Raw genomic sequence first — 18,528 nt, 5'->3', positions numbered from 1 at the left:
ACACACACACACACACACACACACACACAGACAAACATCAAGCATCTCTCTCTCTGTCTCTGTCTCTGTCTCTCTCTCTCTCTCTCTCTCTCTCTCTCTCTCTATCATATTATTACATTAGTAGTGGTCAGTGACAACACAAACCAGCAGGGACAGCTGGCTGCTGCTGTGCATTATGGGTTGAATTAGCCTGTGTGTGTGTGTGTGGGGGAAGGGGGGATGTAGGCCATTGATGGTCATCATATTATTGATAATTGGTTGTGTTTTACTTAGTATAAAAGCAGATTGTGTGTATTGACACACTGAGAGTAATCTGTGTCATGAGGTCACCCACAGGACATTTCAAACCAACGCACAGGGATCAGATGATGTCATGTCATCATGATACTTTTGTCAATTCCACCACGGACAAACATTATGCAAGATTGTTTGTAACACACAATGTGTCACTGTGTGGTCACTCGTGTCACTGTGTGGTCACTCGTGTCATTGTGTTTGGTATGCTAAGAATGGCATCTCAGTCAGTTCAGTGACATCACACTAGTATACCAATAATTTTCAAACTGTTTCAAAAAATAAAACAATGTTCAAAATAATTGTTTGTTCCTGCAGGAACAGGCCGATAGAATGTTCCGTAGGCAGCGCAGAAGATACATACATTGGTACACAGTCTCTCTAGAGCCATTCAACGAAACGGGTCTTTCAGATTTCTCAGACTCCATCCTGATTGGCTAAGATTGGCTTCCAAAGTTCGCAGGAGTGCTCAGTTTCAAACAAAATGCTGCAAATCATGAACACATCGTGTGATTTCCGTGAAATTGTGCACTCACATTCCCACTAGGCCGAGGAAGAAATGCCATGTGAACATTTTCAACTCAGCCTCATTGTGGCGCTATAATTCGCCGAAAAGTGTTTTTACCTCTAACTGCACGGATCTGTGGATAACTTTGTATGCCAACTCCCTAGAGGCCAAGGAAAAACCTTTGCCTGGAATTTTTCACATCTGCTCTTTATAGCGCCACCAGGAGGCCGACATATGTAAAACACATTTTCTAATTACTCCTTCAGACTTTATCCAAATTTCACGCAAATCGGTACACATGCTCTCCATAGTCATGTGATCAAGACACGTTTGTTTGATTTCTCATAATCCACCTTCATTGCCTACGATTGGCTTCTAAACCTTTCAGGAGTAGCCCGCTTTGTACAAATTGCCACAACTACTCAATGCAGCGTCCGATTGCAGTGAAACTGTGCATGCATATTCCCACTAGGCTGAGGAAGAAATGCCACTTGACAGTTTTCAAATTAGCCTCATGGTGGCGCTACAACAGGCCAAGCCGCGTCTCTCTCTCTCACACACACACACACACACACAGAACATGATTATATTACACATATATACACATATATATTAACATTTTGCCAAACATCACACACAGTACTCCTATCCTCCTGGTGGAGACCTGTGCCCAGAAGGGCACTTTTTCTAGTTATTATTTGTTCTTGTGTCTATGGATGTGGGTACAGTATATATATATACTGTAACTACACTTAATTTAAATGAGAAAAAGAGGTTGCTCATCAGCAATGGTTTTCAGTCGACCCAAATCCAGTATACATCAAAATGTAGGGAAAAAAAAGAAATCCAAAAAGGTTGCAAATCCAAAAAATTGAATAAATGGCGGACAAAGTACTCACATTTCCATTTCTTTATTGGCACACACCAAAACACGTTTTGGCTATGAGCCTTGAAGGCTCATAGCCGAAACTCGTTAAAGCGTTCCTTTTTGGTGTGTGCCAATAAAGCAATGGAAATGTGAGTACACTTACTTGACTTTACCATATAGGACACATGCAGATGGAAGGATGAGACGGACATGATGTGAAAACACAGTTGTGACTCATCTCATAGTCATATCCACAGCTGCAGCATGTAATGTGAGCCGCATGATCATTAGTTCAATAACACATAACATGTTGTTGCTGCCGGGCAAACATCTCCATATGTCATCTTTTCTTTTCTTTTCTTTTCTTTTCTTTTCTTTTCTTTTCTTTTCTTTTCTTTTCTTTTCTTTTCTTTTCTTTTCTTTTCTTTTCTTTTCTTTTCTTTTCTTTTCTTTTCTTTTCTTTTAAAATCAATGCCCTACTTTACTTTGTCATACTACAGTGTCACACAAAAGTAGGAAAAGTATAAGCTATAAGCTCACAACGCATTATGTGTGTGTGTGTGTGCCTTAACAAAGCCTAAAAGCCAATCAGCAATGCAATTTTTATTAATAATTTTCCAATGTTCAACGACAGAAACACAATTAAATGGTTTATCGCAATTAGTTGAGCAACTATTAATGGTCAACTAAAATGTCCTAATGGTGTGACAGCCCTTATGCTAGCTGTAGCATCATTAGTTCAATAACCTCATGGTGTTCACTTGGACGCCACAGTATTTACTCCACTAGTGTGTCACGCTGCGGGTCGCTGTGACCCAGAATGCCGTCTGCTGTGCTGTGTGACACTGGAAAGTAACTATAAGTACATTTACTGTACTGTGCTTAAGTTCAATTTTGAGGTATTTGAACTTTACTTGAGTATTTCCTATTTCCATCTTGGATCCAAATATTGTACTCCACCACATTTATTTGAAAATGAATCTATATAATTCTATATTGATTTTGGGCATTTGAAAATAGCCGATCTACAAAAGATTAATACACATTTTAAAACTTGAAATGGGACATTCTACACAATGAACCCGTACTGTTACTTTTTGAAGTTTAACTACATTTTGAAGCCAATACTTTTACTCAAGTACATTCCGTATTGGACTTTTTGTAACCGTAAGTATTACTATATTGCAGCATTGATACTTTTACTCAAAGATCACTTTTTCCACCACTGCCCTCTGTATGGCTCTGAAAGCACAACAACAATGTCACAGCTGACCTGGCCCACTCACTCCCATCTGTAGTACTGTTTAATATTGGTTTAACTAGAAACTCGACAGGCCTTTGGCCGGTCTCAATTCTAGTTCCACGCGTCGTTGACTCCCTTGTGACGTTGCCACCCTTGCAATGTTACACTGGTAATTGTAGTGAGCAAGGAAGGTGTTGGTGTGAGTAATGAGTGTGATTGATGCACATGGAGAATAGGGTGTAAATGCAGACGGGAAGTAAATGGAAATAGGATAGCATTTGTTGTGTATCGTCATGTTGTAATATATATATATATATAAGAGTAAGAAAGCTAAATAGTAGTTTTATCCAGGATATGACAGTATGTATAAACATGAACAGTGAAACAGTAATGTGAAGCAATTTTATGTTGCATCACCATACTGTACTGTACCATACAGTACTGTACTGTTTCATACTGTACTGTACTGTACTGTACTGTATTGCAGGGGTTCTCAACGGTTTTGGCCGGGGACCCCCGGAAATGCTTTGGCAATGTCTCGGGTTTGAATCAGAGCTGTTTTTCATCATGTAAAGTCAAATAGGACACTAGTTTAATTGTTCTAATTGTTCAGTTTCTAATTAACTGTTGAAAATATCTCTAGTTTTGATAAGAATTCATATTTGGAGTTACATCAGGAGTCAGGACAATGTGTTTTGTCTCTGTCGGATGGAAACTGTTACTTTTCAAGTATGGCACTAATTTACAGAAAACACAAAAAGTTATTTTATTTTAATAAAAAAATAAAAAAAAGGTTTCTGCCCGACAACAACAATATGTAATTGGTCTATCCCCCCCCCCCCCTCTCTCTCTCTCTCTCTCTCTCTCTGTACCTTAACCCTTCTCTCCCCACCCCTCACTCCCTCCTGCTATTTCTGATTGTCTTCTCTCTTCTCTTCTCTCCATCTTTTCTACACGTACAACACACTCACCTCTCCTTCTCCCTCTTCCCTTCTCTCTCTCTCTCTCTCTCTCTCTCTCTCTCTCTCTCTCTCTCTCTCTCTCTCTCTCTCTCTCTATCCACCACCCTGTTCCCTCCCTCTCTCTTGTGCTGTACACTTTATCCTCTTTCCCTTCCAGTTGCTCCACCCTTCCTCCCACCCTCACCATCTCTTTCTCTCTCGTCCACAGCCCTCTGTTTGCCTCTCTCTCTCTCTCTCTCTCTCTCTCTCTCTCTCTCTCTCTCTCAGTAACAGAGTGTTATGTAACAGTCATGTGATGTATTGGCCAGCCGCAGGCTCTTAAAGGCCTACTGTCCACTTAGTCTGTGAGGCAGGCAGGGAGGCAGGCAGGCAGGCAGGCAGGCAGGCAGGGAGGGAGGCAGGCAGGCAGGGAGGCAGGCAGGGAGGCAGGCAGGCAGGGAGGCAGGCAGACAGACAGAGTGGTGTATGCTCATGTGTGTCAAATGTATACTTTTCCATTTACATTTGTGTACTTGGAACGATGCAAGTTGGAAATGCATGCCCCACCCAGATATTATGTCTGTGTCCCTTTTATGCCCATATGGAGTTCTTTGTCAGGCATGCCCAAACATGCATGAGTCTATGCAGACGTCAGAATGATGTCAGAACAGGCCAGCTCTATATATGGAGCTCCATATATAGGGGCATTTTTGGGGCGGTTCTGGACAGCCGTGGGTCCGGCCGACTTGACACCGGGCACTGCACCCCCTATTTTTTTGAATACTTTATTATGGCACGTGTGAAGTCGGTTACGTGGATTACACACAGACAGACAGACAGACAGACAGACAGACAGACAGACAGACAGACAGACAGACAGACAGAGACATGGTGCATTTATAGATACCGGTCGATGTGAACACTGAAATGACAATGCATGTGCATTTTCCCTGCAATTATTTAAAAACAATACAAAGAAAACATTCTCCTGAATGGATGAAATTGGTGTATCCTGACCGGATTATTTTTTTGCATTGTCTGTTTATTAAAGTGCAGGAGAGACAGGGAGACCCCTGTTTCTGAACACACACCCCTGTTTCTGAACACACCACCTGTAACTGTTTGAATAACCAGATGAGGTTGTATGAATTATGAGTATCGTCTCTGTCGGGTGGAAACTGCATATGTCCAAAACTGTTACTTTTCAGGATCAAATTCAAAAATAGCAAAGGCTGCTACCTTTGATGCTTTTTGTGTGATGGCTTAGTGTGATCAAGTAGGGTGTTCATTTATGAAAAAACAGCCAAAGTTAAACTATGGAGATACAAGGTTTCTGTCCGACAGCAACGACATAAAATAATGGTGGTTGTCACTCTTCTCCATGAAGTGTGTTGGGTTGTCGCTCTGGATTAGCAGGTACGCTACAGCCTAGCCATCTGATCTAATAGAAGAGTTGCGATATTTAGGGGGCAGAAAACAGCCCAGTCAAGTGGTTCATGTACTCGCGCGAGCCCATAGACTGCAATGCATTCCGTAAACTTCCGGTTGTCCCTACAATATGAATTGGACTGGCCCCATGAAGTGAACGGAGTTTGCGTAACTCTGTCTTACTCTATGGCTCTGTGCTACACTAGACACACACCTAGGGTGGCCAGACGCCCGGTTTCACGCCGGACAGTCCGGTTTTAGACCCACCTGTCCTCCTCCCACCTCAACCTCTGGCCGGACACATAATTGTCCGTTTTTTTGTCATAACTGTCATTTACGTCGTCTGCCTGGGTATTTAAATATCCGCAGCGTTGCTCAGCTCCACAGCGAGCCAGCCACACTGACTTAAAAAGAGAGAGGCGAGTGGAGACGTTCGGAGTGTTGCCATGTCCGCTTAATTATAAGCGACTTTGGGCTTGTTTTATATAATAGGCTACTAAGCCTAGTCAGGCTTCTTTTGGGCTTGTTTTCATAGACATGGTTGCTTGGTTCTCTTCCAAAACCTGGCAACACTGCCAGTGGGATGGTCGGTTTGTTTGTTGTGCTCTCACAATCACTTTAGTATAGTTAATGCAGAGATAAATAAACCAAATATGCCGAAATGAAAAACTACATTTAATGAGCAATGGAGCAAGGAACTCGACATCATAAAGAAAGGGAGGCTAAAGCACTGTGAACATATCGGCTACTGGCATCATTCTATGTCCCACACCGATGACCATAAAACTGTATAAAAAAAACCCACAAGAAAGAGATTAAACATAAAACATATCTAAACATGAAATAAAATAAATTGATTATAAAATGAATGGCCTTTGTGGTACCCTATAATTTAATAAATAAATAATCTGGCATATTTCTGTGCAAATCCTAACCCCAATTTGAATCTTTTCCTAATAGAAATATGACTGATTCTAAAAAATATATTCATACTTGTTGTTGTGTATGTTCTGTTTACTAAAGAGCTGGAGAGACTCCTGTTACTGCACACACACTCTATCAATCTGTGGTTCCCAAACGTTTTAGCTCGAGACTCAAAAGATAGCGGGACCCAAACTGGTGAAAATAGCACATCTAAAGCTAACAGCTTTGCATTACTAGCCGAATTAGGGATGTCCGATATTGGCTTTTTTGCCTATTATCCAACTCTGATTCCGATATGATCAACAACCAATACAAATATATGCAGGCTTTTTTTCACCAAAACTTATGTCAGGTAACAACATCTCAACACATATCTCCTGTTGTGGAATTAACACTGTATGCCTAATTTGATTGTGATGCCCCTCTGGACACATTCATAAATGCAACACTAAATACAAAACGATACCGATATATTCTGATTAAATTCCTAATATTGGTTGATAATATCGGGGGTGCGATAACTTGATCAGTTAGTCTATTAAACGTACGTGTTTATGAAGGTGGTTTGCATGAACACACCACCACCACCTTCATTCAACAGAACATTGACCATACAGGAAACTGTCTCTTCTTCATGTCCTCATGTCACATACTGTAGCTAGAAGCTGCTGGGAGCATCTTGACGGTTCCTCCTGCAGCCATGTCTGCATTTGCATTGTGCAAATACACCAATATGCTAATAACACTGTCTGTCTGTCTGTCTGTCTGTCTGTCTGTCTGTCTGTCTGTCTGTCTGTCTGTCTGTCTGTCTGTCTGTCTTGATCTTTGCTGCATCACTCATTCTTCCCCCCTCTTTCTCTCTGCTCTCTCTGCTCTCTCTTTCCCTCCCTTTCTCACACCTCTCTCCAACACTACTCCCTCTTTGTTCTGTGTGTGTGTGTGTGTGTGTGTGTGTGTGTGTGTGTGTGTGTGTGTGTGTGTGTGTGTGTGTGTGTGTGTGTGTGTGTGTGTGTGTGTGTGTGTGTGTGTGTGTGTGTGTGTGTGTGTGTGTGTGTGTGTGTGTGTGTGTGTGTGTGTGTGTGTGTTTGTGTGTGTGTGTGTGTGTGTGTGTGTGTGTGTGTGTATGTGTGTGTAGTTGCTGATGTCAGCAGAAGATGAGTAGCGGAGGTGAGAACACCCCTGAGAGCCCCAGAGGGGCGGAGTCTCTGAAGAGGAAGGACTGCCAGTCAGACCTCCTGGGGCCCAGGTGAGGAGACGCAACACACACACGGACACACGTGCGCACGCAACACGCACGCACACACACACACACACACACACACACACACACACACACACACAAAACCTCCACACAACCTCAACAGTAGCAAAGTGCTCTCCGATCTCCACCAGGCCTGGTTGCCTATCCAGGGCTGAGTCAGTAGTGGGGTGCAGCCACCAGGACATGAGGAAGCTGCAGCAGCTATAGAATTTGTGCGACAGGCAGTGCGATTTTGTGTGTGTGTGTGTGTGTGTGTGTGTGTGTGTGTGTGTGTGTGTGTGTGTGTGTGTGTGTGTGTGTGTGTGTGTGTGTGTGTGTGTGTGTGTGTGTGTGTGTGTGTGTGTGTGTGTGTGTGTGTGTGTGTGTGTGTGTGTGTGTGTGTGTCAATACTGTATATCCACCGTCCCACTGTCATCTCACTGTTTCTCAACATGGGGACTGGGGATCACCATGGGTCCAGCCTAGAATCAAGCCATCCAGGATAACTGGCCTACTTGGAACGATGCAAGTTGGAAATGCATGCCCCACCCAAATATTATGTCGGTGTCCCTTTTATGCCCATATATGGAGTTCTTTGTCAGGCATGCCCAAATATGGAGTCTATGCAGATGTCAAAATGATGTCAGAACAGGCCAGCTCCATATATGGACACTGGGCAGGGGCCAGTCTAGAGCCTGGGCAGAGGGGTGGTTCTAGACAACCGTGGGTCCGACACCGGGCACTGCACTCCCTGTGGTGTGGTGGATGCGTGTGTCGAATTTGAAGTCGGTGGGGCGGACGATTCTCGAGTTACGTGGATTACACATGGACAGACCTACAGACAGAGACTTGGATCATTTATAGATACCGGTAAATACAGTAGATAGATATTTGTGTAAATCTCTATGGGAAAAAAATAACTTTTTCAGTGGAACCAGAAAACGTCCACTGCTATGCCATATACAGTGTTTGGGTTCCCAGAAATAAGAAACTGTTTCTCATCCTCCTCCTCCCAGCCCTAAGAGGAGTGCAGAGAGGAGGAACCGCGAGCAGGAGAACCGCTACATCGAGGAGCTGGCCGAGCTGATCTCCGCCAACCTCAACGACATCGACAACCTCAACGTGAAGCCCGACAAATGTGCCATCCTCAAGGAGACCGTCAAGCAGATCAGACAGATCAAGGAGCAGGGTGAGTCCGCCGGCACCCTTCATCCCCTTTTCAAACCTCCCAAAGATGTGATTGGTCGATTGATTGATTGATTGATTGATTGCCTTCATTTATCCAGGGTTAAAATCCCATTGCTATTGAAAAATCAATTTTCTGAGGTAGCCCATACAATGTAACTAATCATAATAATAATAATAATAACTTTTCAATGCCTCACAATGTGTCGCGACATACATTAGTAGTTCACCCACATTTACCCCAGAATAGGGATCAGCTGGTTCACAGGCACACATTGTGTAGTTGTTTATGGTTGTGATTTGGTGCTGATGTAAAAGTCATCAATGCTGCTCTGAACGCTTTGGAGGGGATTATACTGTATGTTTGATGATGATGGTGATGGTGATGATGATGATGATGGTGGTGATGATGATGATGGTGGTGGGAGGACAATGATGACGTTGATGAGGGTAATATACTATAAGCTGACAGTTATGTAACGCTGAGCAACGTGATGTACATGACCTGCCTTCTCTCTCTCTCTCTCTCTGTCCCCTCTCCTTTGTTTTTGGCAGAGAAGTGGACAGTATCTTATTGTTAAAGTAGAACAGAATACTGGCACCTGGTACGCACACACACATGGTGCACATGTGGTCCACACACACACACACACACACACACACACACACACACACACACACACACACACACACACAAAGAACACACACACACAAAGAACACACTCTGTGTCGTAGGACAAAGTATAGGGCAGTAGTTAATGCAATCAACCACACTAACATACATGGAACATGTGATCAAGTTGTATTTGTATAGAGGTTATGCGCGTGACATCATCACACCCGGAAGTTATGTGGGAACACTAAAAATACTTTCTGGCCTTGACAGCCCATACATCCAAACAGAAATGTCCTATCTGATTGTATTAAAGTAAACGATTTAACTGACCAACATTGCAAATGTAATGGGAAGCTTGAGTTATCCTCTTTCTATCTGCAAAGTGTTTGTTTCATAAAAATCCACCATAGACATTTCACAAGTTGCTTTCGTCAAGAAATTCTGTGAAGGTGATTATTTAGTGTCAGAGTTTGGAAGCGCTCGTCTTCAATGACACAGCGCCCTGCTGCCTCCTGCTCACCTGCATTATGTGCAATTTAGAAACAGGTGCATACAGTGCTGTTGAGTGACTTCCAACGAGCGCTTCCAAACTCCAATGGTCCCATGCTGCTCAATGTCTCAATCTAGGTGAGGGGGGCGTGTCCTGGTGGAAAAGTGATGCATGTGCATACTAACCCTAACCCCAGAAGAGAAGATTTATGTTAAAGTCAACTTTCCAGATTAAAAAAATGAATAAATAGCAGATGTATAAACTTGCTGCATGGCACCATATGACACACTGTGCGCTTGTAGATCTGCTATTTTTGAATGGTCAACGTTAACATCTAAAAAGACAGAGATGGGTTAAAACGGGTTAAAACATTTACTTCTAATTTAAACAAAAACATAATTTACACTGGAATTGTAAACGAATGGAAACCTGAAGTCACATTAACCCATTTTGGCAGTGGGAACCCCTTTTGGTGTTAGCATTACGTTATGCTTTAGCTTTTGAAAAAATAGCAGATCTACAAGCTCATAGTGCGCCACCGAGTGGCGTACTATGAGCTTGTAGGTATGCTATTTTTGAACGACTGACATAGAAACAGCTTTTTCAGAAAACTGTCAGGATTTAGAAGACATTTTTAGAAATGTAATGTAGTAAGTCTTTTGCAGCTTTATTCAGTGATATAGTCTAGAAGAAGCTTCTAACATCACGTCTCCCTGCTGTTGTGTCTCCTCAGAGAAGAGCCCAGCGTCCAGCACTGAGGACGTGCAGAAGGCAGATGTCTCGTCCACGGGACAGAGTGTCATCGATAAAGACTCCCTGGGTCCCATGATGTTGGAGGTATAGCCTGTACTACAAGCACGGTTCCACTTCCACTGGTTTATCCTGCACATCACTGATTCGCAAACAGTGGGCCGGGACTCATTTGTGGGTCACGGACCAATTTTTATGGTCACGACTCGAGTAAAAATCGATTTTCTTTTCCTACATTTAAAAAACATTCAAAATAATTTGTGTTTCAAATAGCCTACATTAAAAAAAAATACGAATTGTATTAATTTAAAACAGATAAAGAAATCTAATAAATTCCATGAATAAAAAAATATATAATTTAGAAGTAGTGAAAATTACACGGCGTGAATTGACACCTTGTGCGCTTGTAGACAAGAAAAGTTTGGGAACCAGTGCATATGAGTTGGTAAAAAAATAACCGTTTCCAAAACACTGGGTGACCCATGTGTGGGTCCTGGACACATTTTCATGGCTCCCTTTATTTATTTTGTTTTGAATTTTTCTTTTTTTTTGCAGTAATTTCATGGAGAAATCAAATAAAATTCTAAGAAATTCCATAAATTAGAAAACAAATGATTAAAAAGTTGTGAAAATATCTATATCTCACTAGTTAATTGGATCCCGGGCAAACATCAAATTAATTTTTTGGGTCTTGAGCTAAAATGTTTTGGAACCACTGCCCTATAGCAATGAGTACTATCACAAAATACTGTAGAGCTATTTATGTGGATTGCAGCTGAAAGCCCTTTTTCACAGAAGATTTAAGTTTGAAATGTGTAAAGAGTCGTGTTTCTGAAATATTTCACATTTATCTATCATTTGGGAAGGAACACACCTGCCGATTGTTCCCACGGTTCAATATTTAACCCATTTAGGCCTGACCTCAAAATTTAAAAAGATTCTTCTAAATCCACCTGTTTTCTGAAATTAATATTTTCACGATTAAAAAAATAGCAGACCTACAAGCTCGTAGCGCGCCACTCAGTGAGCTTGTAGATCTGCTATTTTTCAATAGCTAAATTATAACATAATGTTTAAAACACCAAAAGGGGTTCCCGCCCAAAATGGGTTTTAAGGTTCAAGGTTGCAAACAGAAACTAACTCAACGTAGTTGTGTTGAAGTGGATCATTTCATTTCCGTCAACACTAGTAAACTGACTAAAACAAACAGTGAAATGTAGTTTGACTTCACAGGACAGTCAGGGCTACAACACATTTAGTGCCGGAAGTGCATCAAAATAGAAGCTCCGGGGTGCCAGAGTTGTCTGATCGCTTTTACTTTGAAATCCATGAACCGGAAACACTTTCCTAAAAAAGTTGACTTTACTAAGTGACCTCACATCCCCGATCATCTTAATATATTTTTTATGCTCCAAAAAGCGTTCATATTTTGCGGGAGAGACGGATGAGGAGCAGAAATGAAGCGTCAGCATATCGATCCATTCATCACCACGGAGAGCGCCTTGGATTAGGAGATACGAGTCATTCTTTCCGCCGCGCTAACATGGGAGTCAATGACAAGCTAATATTCGCACTGAGCGTTAGCATACGGAAAGCGAAAAGCGAAATGCTAAAAAAAAAGAAGGAAAAATTCTGAATATTCTTATCTCGCCCCGCGTCGCTAGGACGTCGCTAGGACGTCGCTAGGACGTCCACAGACGTCGTAGGCACTAATATTTCGGGATCCTTATGACGGTCTCACACGTCGTACGAACTGAAACGGTTAACCAGTTCCAATAATATTACATATCATATTACAGTTTTATGAGCTGGGGGCATGTGGTATGTCATATAGCAATTTTGGGCATGTTAAGAAGCGCTTTCGACACCCCGTGGATTGCGCAAAACGGCCTTGAATTAGTCATGGGAGTGTTTAAGGAGTGTTTGAGACGTACCCAATCAACATGTCCGTACTATTCTTTTCACATTTGGGTTAATTATTCCTATCGCACTGCATGCTGTCACCTTTATGCCTCAAAATAATTTGTTTCTATTGAAAAACACCAGTAAAATTATATTTTAATTAAAAATATAATTATATTATATTTGAAATGAGTAATGAGTTGAATGCGTGGTGCGTAATGCTGTGGCCCGTGATGGTATATGGTCTTCGCTCGTAGCATTTTATTGAAGAAGACTTGAATCGGGTGTGATACAGTGTATGAAAGCAAACTTCCCAAGGATTATGGAGATGTTTTTATTTATTTTGTTGAGGTTGAGAAATGAAAGAATTATGGCCGTTTCTAATCTCATCATTTTACAAAAAAAAGACGCAACAAAAGAGCTGTTGCCATGTCCCATAGAAACAAGTAAATAGGTCTATAAAAATAATCCCAAAATAAGCGCATATAACAGGGGTCTGTAACCTATTTTAAATGAAGTGCCATGTTTTTATTTTCTAGATAGTGAGTCTGCCATATCCAGATTAATTTTAATGACACCACATTAAAATAAAAAAACATATTTTGATTGTCCACAAATATAAAGTTCTTCCTTCTTTTTAAATATGTTCTTGGACGTTGTTATAATGATCATTATATATCCCCCTGCTGTCAGAGTTCATAGTTTTAATGAATGAATGTGATGCATTGTGAGCTGGTAGATCTGCTATTTTCAAAAGTAATCTTGGAAAAATGTAATTACATTTTTGGATTAGCCTTAGTTGGGCAAATGCATTCATCTGGGGATCCTTGACATGGGAATGTGCTGTGTGAGGATCACTGGTTTAAACAACATTAGGAGAAAAGCCCACATAACCACTTTAGAAACAAGAAAAGCAACCACAACTAGTAACTACCAATATGTACAAGCAACTTTACAGAAAAAGAAGCCGCTTATAATAAATAGACATGGCAACACTCCAGCAGACTCCCAGAGCCGCTCAAGTGTAAAATCAAACAGTGCTTTTTGCATTTATCAGGTGGTCAGAACCACGTCTAATCGTTATGCGCTGAGTGTTTTTAGGTCAAGGGGCTTAATAGCAAATTGCGCAAAGCGAAAATAATTAACATATGGACACTCCCACAATGCTAAAATATTCAGGAACGCCGTATGCCATATGTGTGTGCGTTCAACACGGGCCGATATGCCTTTCATAATACGATTGTGCGCAGAGCGAGGGCAATTTATGTATTACCCCATTGTAAAACGGACCTTCAAAATCCAGCCCTCAGTCTCTAGAACTCAGCTCTGGTCTTGGGTTTTTGGTGGTGTTGACGAATGTATTAGTGTGTATTAGTATTAGCTATTTGATCAGTATCAGGAGAGAGAGAGAGAGAGACAGAGAAACCTTCTGCAGCGTTTTCCTCTCATCTCGTCCGTCAAAGAAAGAAAGAAAGAAAGAAAGCATCCACAGTGTTTTCCTCCCATGCCGTCCGCCAGGCGCTGGACGGCTTCTTCTTCGTGGTGAACGCGGAGGGCAACATGGTGTTCGTGTCGGAGAACGTGTGGCGCTACCTGCGCTACCAGCAGGAGGCGCTGATGGAGAGCAGCGTGTACGACGTGCTGCACGTCGGAGACCACGAGCACTTCATCAAGATCCTGCTGCCCAGCAGGAACCACGGTGAGCGCTTCCTGACTCCAACCACACACACTGACACAGACCACGCCCACTGCTTCCTGACTCCAACCACACACACTGACACAGACCACGCCCACTGCTTCCTGACTACAACCACACACACTGACACAGACCACGCCCACTTCACCAACAATGTGCTGCCCAGGAAACACACTCGCTCGAGCCCACATATATCGCAATGCAACATTCTAGGTCACTGTTTCCCAAACAGTGGGTCCCGACCCACCCATTTGTGGGTCGCGGACACGTTTTCATGGATCCCTTTGTTTTTTGTTTCCTACCTTTTCCTTACATCAGTTCTGATCCCTGATCAAACCTCTGAATGACGTCATTATTGTAGTCTTCTTTAGCCGGCCGAACCGAACACAATTTAAGCCCAATACATGCCCCTTCCGATGTCCAAACTACTGCTATAACTATAAATTTGCATCATTCAGAACTTCTGATTGTTGGTCTCAGAACGTTACCGGTTGTACGAACCAGAAGTTATTTTTTTATTATTGTTTCCATTGGCGTTCTGATGTAGTATTTATACTGCTTAACCACTTAAATCCCAGCGTCCATATTCTGGCGGGAACAATCTGCCCAAATTAGCTGATTTACAAGCTCACAATATGTTGCAATTCGACTTGTTGATCGGATATTTGTGTCCAAGAGCTTTGGTACAGACATGTGGTCCAAGTACAATTTAACTCAAGTCCAGGTCTCTAAGACTACAGAGATTTAAGTGGTTTATGATGTCTGAATACTGTCGCCTGATTCATACTTTGTCGCACAACAATGTCGTTATAGCGAAATAGACGATATACAAGCTCACAATGTGTTGTGTCTTGAGCTTTGTGCCTCCAAGTCTAAGGTAATTAGGTAAACGTTGTCGCAAATAATGCAAACGGCCTAATTTGTCTAATGTAGAGGTTGTCAAAGTGGGGTTCCAGAGGGTCCCCATAGCTAAAAAAGTTAATATAACAGTCTCTCATACACTGACAACTATTCCACACTCTCAGAATGCTATTTAGTCTGGAACTACACCTCCCGAAAGCAGAGAACCGAAACTGTCATCTGTTCGTCATTTCTGTTCACGAAAATATATTTTCTGCGACCAAATACAGATTAATTTGACATGAAGTGGTTTGAGAACCACTGGTCTAATGATCTCTCTCTCTTGCTCTCCTCTGTGTGCAGTGAATCGCCGTAGCAACGATGCAGCCAATAGGAAGAGCCACACTTTCACGTGTCGCATGCTGGTGAACCCCCAGGCGGATGGTGGCGGCGCACCGCTGCCCTCTGACCAGCAGGGGCCGCTCCAGCACACCTATGAGACCATGCAGTGTTTCGCTGTGTCTGAACCCAGGTCCATCAGAGAGGATGGGGAAGGTACGTGACACACACGTGTGTGTGTGTGTGTGTGTGTGTGTGTGTGTGTGTGGCATTCAATATAGTTTGACTCGTTGCCACAGATAAATATTGTGAAAATGTCCAGCCTGCTAGATTAGTTGTTGTAAACAAAAAGAGCCTCCCTCCATCCTCCACTCCTGTCATCTTCAAATTTTTCTCCTCTCTCTCCCCTCTCCCCCTCTCTGTCCTCTACCCCCCCTCTCTCTCCCCCTCTCTCTCTACCTCCCCCTCTATCTCTCTCCCCCCTCTCTCTCTCCCCCTCTCTTTCTCCCCCCCATCTCTCTCTCTCTCTCTCTGTCCTGCCCTCCTTTCGTCCACGACTCCACGTGCTTCTCTTCTATTTCTCCTCTATTTTTTTGTCTTCTTTTTACATCCACAGAGAGGGATTAATTAGTCTGTCTGTCTCTCTCTCTCGCACGCACGCACGCATGCACACACACACACACACACACACACACACACACACACACACACACACACACACACGCTGTCTCTGTGGAACTAAGTACTGAAGTCGCACCTGGTTTAATTTTAGTTTGCTTTAATGTGTCCCCTGACGGAATATAGACAGTGTTGTATAGGAGGCTGTAGGACGGTTCTGGTAGAGTCTGGCTGCTGGCAGGTGGGTAGTACTACATGCCCTACAGACCCACTGAGAGATGTTGCACTGCATTCTACCAAGCTTGCGCCAACCCAGACTAGGGTTTGTTAGATGGGTGTATAGGCTCTGGTAGATGCATTGGTTGAAAGCAGGGACAATTGTCGCTTCACACTCACAGACACGTTTCACCATTTTAGCACTCTTTCAGCGGCCATTGCTTCAGAGTTTTGGCGCTCTCACGACAATAGTGGAGTCTTCTTCTTTCACTTTTGACCCACCGTTTGGTGGGGCAAAAGTTGCGACTGAAAGCATAAAGTGCATAAAATCAAGTATAAAGTCTGGTCAAATCCTCATAGTAATCATTGCCGTGGTAATCCTGCTGCAGCCAACAGGGGGGAAATAACGATGAACTGCAGTCCTAAAAGAAGTTATGGGGGACCCTTCACACTGTAAAAGAGCAATACTGTACATGAGGCTTCATTTGGAATACTGACGTTTGTTTGATTGCAGAGCTGCAGTCCTGTTTGATCTGCGTTGCACGGAGAGTTCCTGCCACTGAAAGACAGGGGGCGCTGCAGCACGCCTACGAGAGCTTCACCACGCGCCAAGACCTCCAGGGTACGTGTGCGTGTGCATGTGCTTGTGTGTGCATGTGTGTGCGTGCGTGCTTGTGCGTGTGTGCGTGTTTGCGTTTGAGTCCATTCGTTTTGTATTTCGAAATGCCTTTGTTGCCCAAAAGTAGTGAACATACTACATAGCAGATCTTCAAGCTCACAATGCCTCACAAAGTAGTGAACATGGCAGATCTTCAAGCTCACAATGCCTCACAAAGCCAATTCAATTCCACCCGAACCTCTTGTTTATGAGAAGAATAAAGTATTTTACATTTCCTTAAAAGTAACGGTTTCCACCCAACAGCGACGAATTGTAAACCATTCCTTCATCATCTATGGGCTGAGGAAAGAAAGGGTGGATAACGTGTGCGTGTGTGTGTGCGTGTGTCCGTCCGTCCGTCCGTCCTCCAGGTACGAGAACGTCTCTGGACACCAGCGTGCTGCGGGCGTCCATGCGTCCAGGATGGGAGGACCTGGTGAGACGCTGCATCCAGAGGTTCCACCTGAACAACGATGGAGACGCTTCCTATGCCAAGAAACACCTGCAAGATGGTGAGACACACGCACACACACACACAGACACACGCGCGCGCTTGCGCATGCACATGCACACGCACACACGCACGCACACAGTACACCGTTTCTCTGAATCTGTGGAAAACAAAATGCAGTCTCGATCTAAACTGTCCTAGTGTGAAAATACTGTTATGGAATAAGCTATACTACAGGTGCAGTATAGTGGTACTAGAAGCACTTTAAATTTGTGTTTCTATGATTTGGTATTTCTTAGGAGTTTTAGGTGTTTTTTAGTGTGTCGTAAGCCTGGCATGGCCAGACTAATATCACTGCCAGACATTAGTCTGGAACCTGCATTTAAAGAAAATGCCTCTGGCGATAAACCCGCCCCATATTTGCGTACTGGGCCCTGATTGGTCCCTCACTACTTTGGGAGGGAGTGAAATCCAATCACAACTGAGAGCACTGCCGAAGGCATTTATTGGTGCTACGTAGTTTATTGGTGCTCTGTGATTTTATTGGACTATTTATTATTATTGTGTGTTGCAGGACCACATTGGAAACAAGTGTTTTTGCTCGTATTTCTTTTAACAAGATCAAATCAATTCAAACTTGGTGCAAACACTATAGTGTAGTCAACCACACTGAACTTGCACCCATACAGGGCTACAGCAGTGTTACAGCTGTGTGTGTGTGTGTGTGTGTGTGTGTGTGTGTGTGTGTGTGTGTGTGTGTGTGTGTGTGTGCGTGTGCGTGTGCGTGTGCGTGTGCGTGTGCGTGTGCGTGTGCGTGTGCGTGTGTTCGTGTGTGTGTGTGTGTGTGTGTGTGTGTGTGTGTGCCTTCAGTCCTCACACAGGGCCATGCTCTCAGTCCGCTGTACCGCTTCTCTCTGTCCGACGGCACCATGGTCTCGGCTCACACCAAGAGCAAGCTGCTGCGCTCCCAAAACAACAACCAACCTCAGCTCTACATGTCCATACACATCCTGCACAGGTCTGTCTGTCTGTCTGTCTGTCTGTCTGACATTTAACACTCATTTAACACACATCTACACCAAGTCAGCATCTAGTCTCATGTCCTCTGAGTCTGACAGCCGTTTACAAGACAATGACCGTGTGTGTGTGTGTGTGTGTGTGTGTGTGTGTGTGTGTGTGTGTGTGTGTGTGTTTGCATTGAAAACGTAGCCTCATGGTTGAACACGCCAGTTTGTGTCTGTTGTATGAAGCTGAGTACACCAACATGCTGTGTTTTATGGAAGGAGGAGGGGACATTTAGAGCCTTTTATTAGGTGCTACT

The 18,528-nt window shown here is 43.2% G+C and overlaps 1 protein-coding gene across 3 annotated transcripts in view; it reads left to right on the top strand.

Annotated features, from left to right (window-relative positions):
• Positions 1 to 18,528, top strand: part of LOC310870217 (nuclear receptor coactivator 2-like) — a 55,896-nt gene that overhangs the window by 20,929 nt on the left and 16,439 nt on the right. For all 3 annotated transcript variants that reach the window (XM_083781309.1, XM_083781310.1, XM_083781308.1), the window contains exons 2-9: positions 7,342 to 7,452; positions 8,463 to 8,635; positions 10,471 to 10,574; positions 13,908 to 14,088; positions 15,289 to 15,480; positions 16,613 to 16,720; positions 17,128 to 17,268; positions 18,078 to 18,225. In XM_083781309.1, the coding sequence (XP_083637435.1) occupies positions 7,361 to 7,452; positions 8,463 to 8,635; positions 10,471 to 10,574; positions 13,908 to 14,088; positions 15,289 to 15,480; positions 16,613 to 16,720; positions 17,128 to 17,268; positions 18,078 to 18,225 (1,139 nt within the window). In that variant the 5' untranslated portion in view covers positions 7,342 to 7,360. The remainder of the gene's footprint in view (positions 1 to 7,341; positions 7,453 to 8,462; positions 8,636 to 10,470; positions 10,575 to 13,907; positions 14,089 to 15,288; positions 15,481 to 16,612; positions 16,721 to 17,127; positions 17,269 to 18,077; positions 18,226 to 18,528) is intronic.

The sequence above is a fragment of the Protomyctophum parallelum genome, assembly GCF_964188405.1.
Source record: "Protomyctophum parallelum genome assembly, chromosome: 14".
NCBI classification, from domain to species: Eukaryota; Metazoa; Chordata; class Actinopteri; order Myctophiformes; family Myctophidae; genus Protomyctophum; species Protomyctophum parallelum.
The sequence above is the reverse complement of the archived record's forward strand: the minus strand, read 5'-3'. Positions and strand labels throughout refer to the sequence as shown.